At 44.4% G+C, this 10186-nt stretch overlaps 1 protein-coding gene across 1 annotated transcript in view; it reads right to left on the reverse strand.

Annotated features, from left to right (window-relative positions):
• Positions 1-4037, reverse strand: part of kiaa0895 (KIAA0895 ortholog) — a gene marked incomplete at its 5' end in the record, with an annotated part of 11690 nt that extends 7653 nt beyond the window's left edge. The window contains 2 exon segments of the mRNA XM_048230448.1: positions 69-212; positions 3597-4037. Of these exon segments, the coding sequence (XP_048086405.1) occupies positions 69-212; positions 3597-4037 (585 nt within the window).
• Positions 4038-10186: the final 6149 nt, after the last annotated feature.

Consider the following 10186-nt stretch of genomic DNA (forward strand, 5'->3'; position numbering starts at 1 on the left):
GTGTATGTGTGTGTGTGTGTGTGTGTGTGTGTGTGTGTGTGTGTGTGTGTGTCTCTGCACTGTCTCACCTCCCCAAGACATCCCTCCTTCTCCATGTACTTCTTGACCTGGTACCAGATGCGGCTCTTGGTCAGTAGACTGCCCCCTGTGGCCTGCTCAAACTTCTCGTAGTTGCCGTACTTCAGCAAGGCCAGCTCCATGATCCGCACCGCCTGCACAGCACAACACATCAGGCCAGAGATTGCAAAACAAACAAACATGTGAAATGGTTATAACCAACAGTGTTGAACACGTTGACACAGTAGTAAGGATTATATTTCACATTTAGCACACCATAGGACATTATTTCCTTACATGTGTAGTAGGTCTGCATGTGCTTTCTGAAATTGCTGCACTTTGTGTTCCTCTATTATTTACCGGCTCCCAACACGTGCAGTCCTAGCACTGCCGGCTCTATTAGCATCGCTCCCTTTACATTATCATATCATTATTACATAACTGGTCCTATGCTTACCCCACGTCTGAGTTCCTCCACCCCTAAAGCCCTGTGCTCAGTGCTCAGTGCTCAGTGGTAATGATCCCTCTTCCTTAACTCTCTCCCCACATTTGTCTTCTCAGGAGATGCTCGGGCTGACGGAACCACAACAGATCCCGATGGAATGTGGCGTGTAGAATGGAATGCGGAACACGGAATGTCTCTCTGTGTCTCTGTGTGCAGTGGGATGCAGGCTCTCTGGCCTTGGGGCCTCGAGGCGGTCAGCTCTCCTGCATAACCAATGCTGACCACCACAGATCATTAACCAAATCACTTACAGTGCCATTGCATTGCCTCCCATGGTCAACCAGCTAGTACTAATACTAGCTAATAGCTGATGGCTTGGTCAGATTACACGATTTCAGCCCCATTTTGCCAGCGTCTTGCCCGAATATGAAAGGTCGGGAATGACTATGCAGGACTTGGAGGAATGCGTCTTGTTATGTGACATACTCAATGGCCAGCGATTTATTTTCTGTGACGAGCTAAGATGCTATGAATAAAAGTCTAACATAAGAATAAGGAGGGAATCTCCTATGACACTTTGTTAATACTGACACTATGATGACACACAACCCGAACGATACAGGATCTTGTACTGTGGCCAACCTCCTGACCAAGATGTGGCAAGAATTTATGGTTCTATGCTCGCCTAGTCTGACATGGTCAATCCTAAAAGACCATTGTGGAAGACAAAAAAATATGCAATCTGACCCAGACATAAAACCAGTAGTACTAAGATAGGGCATCAGGTTTACTGAGGTTTTGTTACTGACTTTTAATGATTTAATGTGAAGAATTAAATCAGGCAGTGCCTTCCCATATGTGCTTCCTCGTTGCATGCATAATCCATATAATGTCCAAACATCCACATTTTTACACAATTCATCTTCCTTGCCATTCATGAAAATCGAGAATCTCCAAACTGACTGCAGTGAGTTGATCAGGTCTCAGGTCTTGATGGTCTCCTGAGTCTACTGTCTAATTTAGCCTCCATGTGATCCTCCAGAGCTCCTGTTCACTGGAACAAACACTCTTCCTCTTCAAGGAAGCTCCGCTTTAAAGCACATGATGTCACTTAAGCTGTGGGAGTGCGCTGGCAAGAGCTCTTGCACCTTGACTAGCTGGTGGGGTATTTTGAGAAGCATCTAAGGAGCCTTTTTCTTTTATCAACGACTTGTCTTTGAGAGCTGGGTCTGGGTCAAGAGAAGAGGAGGATAGAATGGGATTGAGGAGGAGAGGAAAGAGAAGAGGAGAATAGAGGAAGAGCGCCTCTTGGGATCCTTTTACCCAGTTTACTGCTCAGACTTCTCTTGTTTCCTCCCCAACACTGTATGTGGGTGACAACCTGAAACTACCAGAAAGATCCGCTGCCACCTCTCCCCACACAACGCTGATGTCAGTCACACACAGGAACTGTAAACAGAACAATAGGAACCATAGCAACCCAACTGTTCTGACTAACATTCCAATAGGTCACTCACTCTGCAGGGGAAAATCAAACCATTCACCTGAAGTGACTGAGAAGAATGACTGTTGCTAAGGTTTCTTGCTTGTTTGAATGCTCTTTGTTGTAATATATATTGCTAAAAAAAAGGAAGGTCTGCAATGGCCCAGATAAGTCTCAAAATCAGTGGACCGAGTAAAATCTGTGGGTGTCAATGACAAGAGAGTGGGAACCTCCTCACTGGGTTCAGTAAGTTCACCACCAAACTGTTCTTTCACATTCACAGCCATGCAGCTTCAAGTTCAAATGAAAAGAACACAGGTACTCTGGCTGAGTTAAACTTGTTCTTTCCTAGGCCAGATTATCCAGTTCTGTTTCCCCAGAGATCATCTAGCGGTCACCTTAAGCTGTAATGATACGGTGGTGTTCTGACCTCTGTGTGGCTCAGCTGTTCTCGCTGCGTTGCGTAGCTGACTGTTCTGCCAGATCACTCTGCTGCGTTTAGCAAAGGCTGATCCTACTACCCAAGACTGTTTTGACTGGGCATCTCTGCGGTCTCCTCTCTGCCTCCTGACATTGGCCCACTGTGTCTCTGGATGCTCTGGGTGCACTAATAAGTGGATTTAGTGCACACATAAACAGTTTTTTTTGGGGGGGGGGGGGGGCTTTTGCCCTTTGATTGCAACAGGACCATAGTGATTGACAGGAAATTAGTGAGAGAGAGATGGGAGTAAGATGGGGAGATGAGATCGACCCAGGGGACCCAGGGACCCCATGGGCACTTAGACCCAAATGTGGTATGGACGCCCCCGCACGCACCACAGCTCACCCAGACTCTGTCTACCCTGACACTGAGCATCACTGCTCCTGAGCATCTCTGAGGTTGGCACACAACTGTGGAACGATGTGCTCCACCTGTGCCCAGGTGAATGGAGAGATGGATCCGCTCCACCTGTGCCCAGGTGAATGGAGAAAGATGGATCCGCTCCACCTGTGCCCAGGTGACTGGAGAGATATAGTAGTACTCTGTTTGGCAGCAAGCAAGAGAGCAGGAGGAAGGTGAAAGACAGGAGGCAGGGGATGAGGAGGACGTGAGACACAGATCAGTCACTCTCAGGTTGGCACAGACTGAAGCTCTAAGGTTGGCACAGATCAGATGATCTTACGTTGGCACAGACTGGTGCCAGACTCACTGACACCTGTAGCCACTAGCCAGGTGAGAGAGAGATGTTGCTCGTCTTGGCAGGAACAAAGTGATGAGGGTGAAAGGCAGGCCAGGGAGGAGGAAGAGGAGGAGGGTAAGACACAGATCAAATGTTCTAAAGCACAGACTGAAGCTCAGAGAGGTTGGCAGGTCAGACGCTCTCACTGAAGCCTGCAGGATTACAGGTCTGGCAGAAAAACATGAAGAGGGGTAGAGGTCAAGGCTGCCTGTTGTAGTGGACAACCAGTAGCCAGTAGATAGATAGATAGATAGATAGATAGATAGATAGATAGATAGATAGATACTTTATTGATCCCCAGGGGAAATTCAAGTAGGGTGTAGCTCAGCCATTGTAGTCAGTGCGAGAGTGTGTGTGTGTGTGTGTGTGTGTGTCTGTTGTCATTACTTACCTGTGTGAGGAAGCGGTCAGAGGCGTTGTTGTGTTTGGCGATCACCTGAGAGGACACGGGGTTGCTGTACTCAAACTGTGGGTTGTAGCTGTAGTTGGACTTGAAGAACTTGAGCTTCTCCTTCTCCACGTTGGCGGGCTTGATGGCGGTCAGGATGCACAGCTTCTTGATGGAGTTCTCCCCGTCACGTGCACTGCCATTCTTGGCCAGCAGGGGCAGCTTGGTGGTGGCGCGCGGGGAGCAGCTCTTGCGGGTCTGGATGGCAGGACGCGGGGACAGGCCCATGGTGCTCCCCGACACTGTGATGCTCTGGCTGGGCTTGAGGCCGCCGACGCCACTGCCAGTCTGGAAGATGGCCTGGCTCTGCCGCGCGTCTCCGCACCCCTCTGCAGACAGCAGCATCAGGGAGCCAGCGGCGGTGCTGGTGGCGCGGTGGCACTTCTCCCCTCCGCCTGACGCACTGACGCCGGCGCCTGGCCCGCCACGGGAGCCATTTGGCCCCCCCAGCCCAGCTCACGGGAGTGGGTTTGAGCTCTGCTGCTCCTCGTCCCCGCCTCCTGCAGCAGACGTGAACAAGGGTGCCGGTGGTCAGGAGGTCCTGGAGCATGCCGGACGACAGGCGCTCCAGGCACAGCTGGCTGGGGCTCAGGGGCTTCTCCAGTGCCAACACGTGCTTCTTAGTCTGCTCCAGCTCTGGCCAGTGCAAACGCTCTGAGAGAGAGAGAGAGAGAGAGAGAGAGAGAGAGAGAGAGAGAAGAGAGAGAGAGGAATAATGAGAGTATAAATGAGAATCAGACACAGAGAGAGAGGAAGACCGAGAGGGCACATGAGAAAAAGAGAGAGAGAGAGAGAGATAATGCATGGGTAATGTGAGATGTTTACCTTAAGCTGAGGCTTAAAAAAGGGAGTCCCATTATTTCCTGGACGAGTGTGTTCTATCTCTACTTGAACAGACTAATCCTCTTATTCAAACAGGGAAGGAGAGAGGGAGAGCGAGAGAGAGCGTGACTGAGAGGAAGAGAGAGGAAGCAAGTACAGTAGGTGTATGTAAGTGAGATAGAGAGAGGACAGGAACGATGTCTTTGGCCCGTTTCTGTCAGAAAAACAAGCTGGCACTCTGAAACCGGCTCTCTGAACACCTCACACTCAAGAGGGTTTCTTTGTGGTGACAGTGTCCCATGTCTCATTTGGTTTTCAAAGCAACACATCTCTCATGCGCTGTCCCAAACAATAACAGCTCCCCGGTTCCTTCATGTTCAGACACACACACACACACACACACACAGGAACACTAACTCAGCTTCAAGCAGCGTCTATTATACCCGTGCTGTGGATATGACAGTGGATGTGACAGCGTGGATGCATCTATTTTTAGTCGATGCTACAGCGGATATGATGTAAGCGTTTTTCTCCTGCTTCACTGGGCACTAGGTACATATATTCCATGGGTAGTCTAGTCATTATAAAGTGATCTTGATGTTTGTGGACAGAGGAGAATAGGAGCAAGAAGAGCCAGTGAGTGAGAGAGGTAGAGAGACAGAGAGAGAGAGAGATAGAGAGAAAGAGAATGAGTGAGAGAGAGAGAGAGAGAGAGAGAGAGAGCATAGACTGGACTGGAGAGCCTCAGTGCCAAGGGGCCCCAGGTGGCAACACTGCCAGCTGAACTGCGCTGCTCTACGCTCCGGCTGGCATGCAGTGTCAGTGCGGTGGAAGAGAGGGCACCCACAGAACACTAATGACTGAGCCTCTGCCGGCACCAGACAGGAGGAACACTTAACGCTGGATCCACTTCCATTTAGAGATGACCTGGCTAAACTTTCAAAAGGGCACAATCAAGTGGTTGGAGTGGAGAGCTCTGTTTAGAAAATCATTTCGTGTATCATGAATCGTGACATCAATTTGATTACAGAAGCATGGTAGGCTATAATTTCAGGTCATTACACGATACTGGTTCTGAGTTCGATATGAAAAAGTATTCTGATGCATTGTTCTTCCGCTTGGATGAATCGATCTGAGGCTTTTAACAGCGGATAAAAAAAACATGTAAAACAGTCGGCTGAAATATTTTTCTGATATCGAAGAGTCCCCTTGCACCATCTAAAACACATGAACTACGAAACATTAAGTGGAGGTTGACTACACAACCACATTTATTGTTATGTCAAGGTCCACAACATCCACAGCATTTAGACAAGACAAGACATTAGCTCTTTTTCATTTATTCTGTGAACACGGAGTCTATGTGGACTGACATTATCCACTATAATGAGTTCAAAATCGCACAACACGACAATGAACTAGGTAACATTGAAAACCTCCTGAACATCCTTGGGTATAGTTACAACGTTATAACACTCGTTCAAATATAATTGAAGAAAGAATATCCCAATAGTTTTCATAGGATTACATTGCCTAAACACTGTTGTTTGTGACAGCTTGATCACTGGACTGTTGGATTTAAACACTTTACTATATGCAAGAGGGATACAAAATACTTTCTGAAAATGCATAATGAAAAAATACATACCAGTAACTTTGATGGATTCAAGCATCATCTTACTCCTTGGATGTCTACCTCGATAACTAGCCTACAAGACAGAGAACACGATCTCGCCAGCTAGCGTGACGTAAAACTCTTTCAGTGGTGCTCCTGTACCCTGTATAATAGCTAAACTAGCTAAATAACTTAGCTAAAATCGACAACGACACAGCTAGCAAGACAACGATGACAAAAACTTGCTAGCTGGTAGTAGATGTCTTCATTCGGACCGATTCCCAAATGAAGACATAGTTACTGAACACACAGCAACAACAGCAGTTGCAAAGGACTTTGCAGCTGCACCTTGAATGATTTGACTGACAGAGCGAGAAGGCACGTCTTGTTGCCATGATACACAATTACGTCACATAGAAACAGTCACTTCCACGTCACATCCGCTCCTCTGAAGCACAGGTAGATGATGAGGCCAAGGTACATAAAGCAGGCAAAGTCTTTGTCTAATGAATGAAATCAGAGACTTTATAATGCCTTAAGGACTTTGCTGGAACTAGAGGAACCGAATACATTTTCATTTTACTCCCCGATGAGTTTGTCTACTCCATTTAAACCTCAAGCTACCACCATGCCAGTATTTTATCAATGGTTATGGTTATTGTTAAGATTCAGCAGACACTTTTGTTAAAATTGACTTACAAATAAAAACCATACAACAGTTAAAAATGAGCAGGGAATGGTTTTGAAATGTTGAACTACATTAAGGAACATAGCAATAACAGACAATACAACGTCAATGCAATATCAATGATCAATAGCCTAACCTAATGAAAATAAACAAATACCATAATATACAAAAAAAATCCTCTATTAATCCATAACCATAACAATCTATCCACCCACTTTACAAGAAGGGGTCTGCCCAAATGTATTTGTCTATGTTTTTCAAGTTACTAATACGCTGTAATTTGGATAATGTAGGTATAGGCTACTAATACTTTCAAATTGTGTAAACAGTGACATTATGGTTCCCTTTTACATCTATGTATGTCTTGGTCAAAGGCCTACAGCAAAGCAATGACAATGTGCACATGGAAACTGCTACTGATGCAGCCTAATGTTTTTCAAGCAATGAATACAATGCAACACACAGTGGATATAATAATTAAAGTATTGACTGAACACACAGTGAATATAAATATGGATCAATGCACAACGCATATATATATATATATATATATATATATATATATATATATATATATATATATATATATATATATATATACTGACTTTCACAAAGAATAAAGTAGGCCTATTGACTAATAAATAACACCTGTGAAAATGATATTGTCTGCAACATTGGCAACTTTTTGACAGACAACATAACAAAGCATAATATATTATACTAATAAAACAGCTGTTCTGATTTGAAGATAGCAGTGACTGAACAGAACCCTATAGGAAAATCCAGTAGCCTATTCAGACTCTGGGAAAACCTGTGCAATGGCGCCCTCTATACTAGCAAAGCTGATGCTATCCATCTCAAAAAATCCGCAGATTACCGATCATTCCATTGATGTGAAATGATAGTTTCAGACTAGGTTTTATAAATGCCAGATTTAGGCCAAGTATTTAGCACAATATGTCTATCCTTTGGTAATTATGATATTTAACATATCCCTCTTTTATTTCTATATTAATATTGGCACACTTACAGAAAATATAGATGTACTGCTCCATACTGTGTACTTACCTTTATTATTATTATTTAGCAAAATACCATAACCATATCCATTATTTTGAACTAGCCTAGTTGTTGGTTCCGTCATTGAATAGGCGGGACTTAAATTCAACTGGTTCCAACGCTTGCTAATTCGCGTAATCAACTGCCAATCAAGCTGTCCGTGTCCGTTGGCGCCTGCGTGGTGGCACAGCGCTGAAATTCAAATTTGAACAGATGTTTTCGTGACACATGAGAGAACTGGGTGGGTTTTTCTGATAGAAGTCGTTTGCCTTTCAACAGGGCAGGTTTCTTGATCAGTGTTCACCATACAAAAACGAGCAGCCAGTTAGAGAGACGGTCGATCTTGAGGATCTTGTCCGAAATGGATCCATTTACAGAGGTTAGTTTCATGTTTTGAAATTTTAACGATGGGTAAGGTTAGCTAACTTATCTTGGCCAAATGTGAACTCAGCTGTTGATGGGGTTTAAAGGCTAACGTTAATCATGCTAGGATTGGAATGATAGCTAGCAAATTATAACTTATTATCTAGGTTTAAGGATTGTTGTTGCAAGGATTGATGTTTAATCCGTAGTATGCGCTATTACATTTAAACATCACGTTTTATTAGAAACCCAAGCAATTGATGATAAGGTCGCTAACTTATGTTAATTAAGCTAAGTTAGCTGTGAACGTCACCTGCATGGTGCAAAGAACGTCAGCCATGCTGTTTTTTATGAAAAGAACAACGCTCTTTTTGTCCGTTTTCAATCAGCAGTTGCAACAAAAAAAATAATTGTTATAGTATCATGTGAAGTTTTGCTCAGAGTAGTATCTTTATTATCACGGAGTGGTTTCTAGCTTGATAGCTGCTACTAAGTTGACGTAAAGAAAGCAGCTAGCTGACATTTTCGATGCATGTTCTTCTGCACACCCTTAACTTTTAATTCACTCCCTGTCCCAACGTGCTTCTTTACCGTTAGCGAGGTCTGTCGAACAGCTCCACCAGAATAATATGAATGTTTCGTTAAACTACGTAAACGGGATGTTTCCCTTTTTAAGAGTGTCTACATTTAGTTACTTCTCCAACTAGTAACGTTACTAATTTGAAAATAAATATGAGGAAATGAAACGCTCAGCAGCATCAAATGTCACACCAACGACCAGTTTTTATTTGCATATCAGTCATCATTGCATTGCTGATCAAATCTGTTCCTTCAACAGCCTTTTCAGTTCAGGATTATATTTAGTGAGGTGACCACTTGGCTATTCACCGGGTAACATTAGAAATGGGGTATTGTCAGATTGCTGTAAAAGAAACTGCAGTTGCTGCCAAATTTGATTTACCTTTATGGAGATGTGGGTGTTTTAACCATGGGCAACGCTGCATCCTTTCATCCCTGACCAATAGAATTAAAGTTTCACGGGGTCACGTGTCAAAGCATGGCTCATTCCTTGGGAATGACACCCACAGTAACTGAACTTTCCATGAAGTCCCAGAGCCAGCCAGCCTGCAAGCGGGAAAACAGCAGGAATGTGTTGAGTCTTGCATAGAAGGAGAGTGATAAATCTTAGTCTCGGCCACAGGAATGTTTACTGATGAGGTTAACAGAGACTTCAAGAGACCAGCTTGGGCTGACTGGCTGTACTACTTTTGAATAATGCCCAACGCCTCAAGACACAGTTGGGCCAAGGCTATTTTTTTCTTGCTTGGGATTTTAAACATAGGCATTAGGCCAACTTTTTTTTGTGAACATAATGTTCACAAAACCTAACTGCCCTGACATTCAAAACTCTTAGAAGGTTTCAATGGCTGCTGATCCAGATACAACTTGTTTATCCCTGGCACTTAAACTAGATAATTCTCCACCCCAAGGTACTCCAGTCACTTAGTAATTGGTTCAGTGTTCGAGTAAGCCGCCCAGTAGCCTAGTCAGTCATGTGTCGTGCATCATCCTTGTTTTACAGGACTAGACAGAGTAGAATATCTTCTTTTCTCACTGCTGTTTGTTCTGGTGTTTTATGCCTTTAGAAACTTCTGGAGCGCACTCGTGCGCGACGTGAGAATTTGCAGAAGAAGATGGCGGATAGGCCCACAGCCGCCAACCGGCAGATGGCAAAGAGGAGCCGAGAGCCCCTGGCCGAGAGCAACAGCCTGATCAGCGAGCCCCCCGTTGAAAAGGGTACTTTCCTCTACAGTTTCACAACACTGCATTGTTTCCTTATTCTTATTCAGGGAAGTAGGTATAAGGATTTGCATTTACTTGCCTCCACATTTTAGAAACATTACATTTTTTGTTTATTTTATTTTAGTGACAGTCTTGTTGGTGATCTCGTTTAGCCAGTTCTTTTTTTTTTTTTTTTTTTTTTTT

Source organism: Alosa alosa, chromosome 20, assembly GCF_017589495.1.
Source record: "Alosa alosa isolate M-15738 ecotype Scorff River chromosome 20, AALO_Geno_1.1, whole genome shotgun sequence".
In the NCBI taxonomy this organism is placed as follows: domain Eukaryota; kingdom Metazoa; phylum Chordata; class Actinopteri; order Clupeiformes; family Clupeidae; genus Alosa; species Alosa alosa.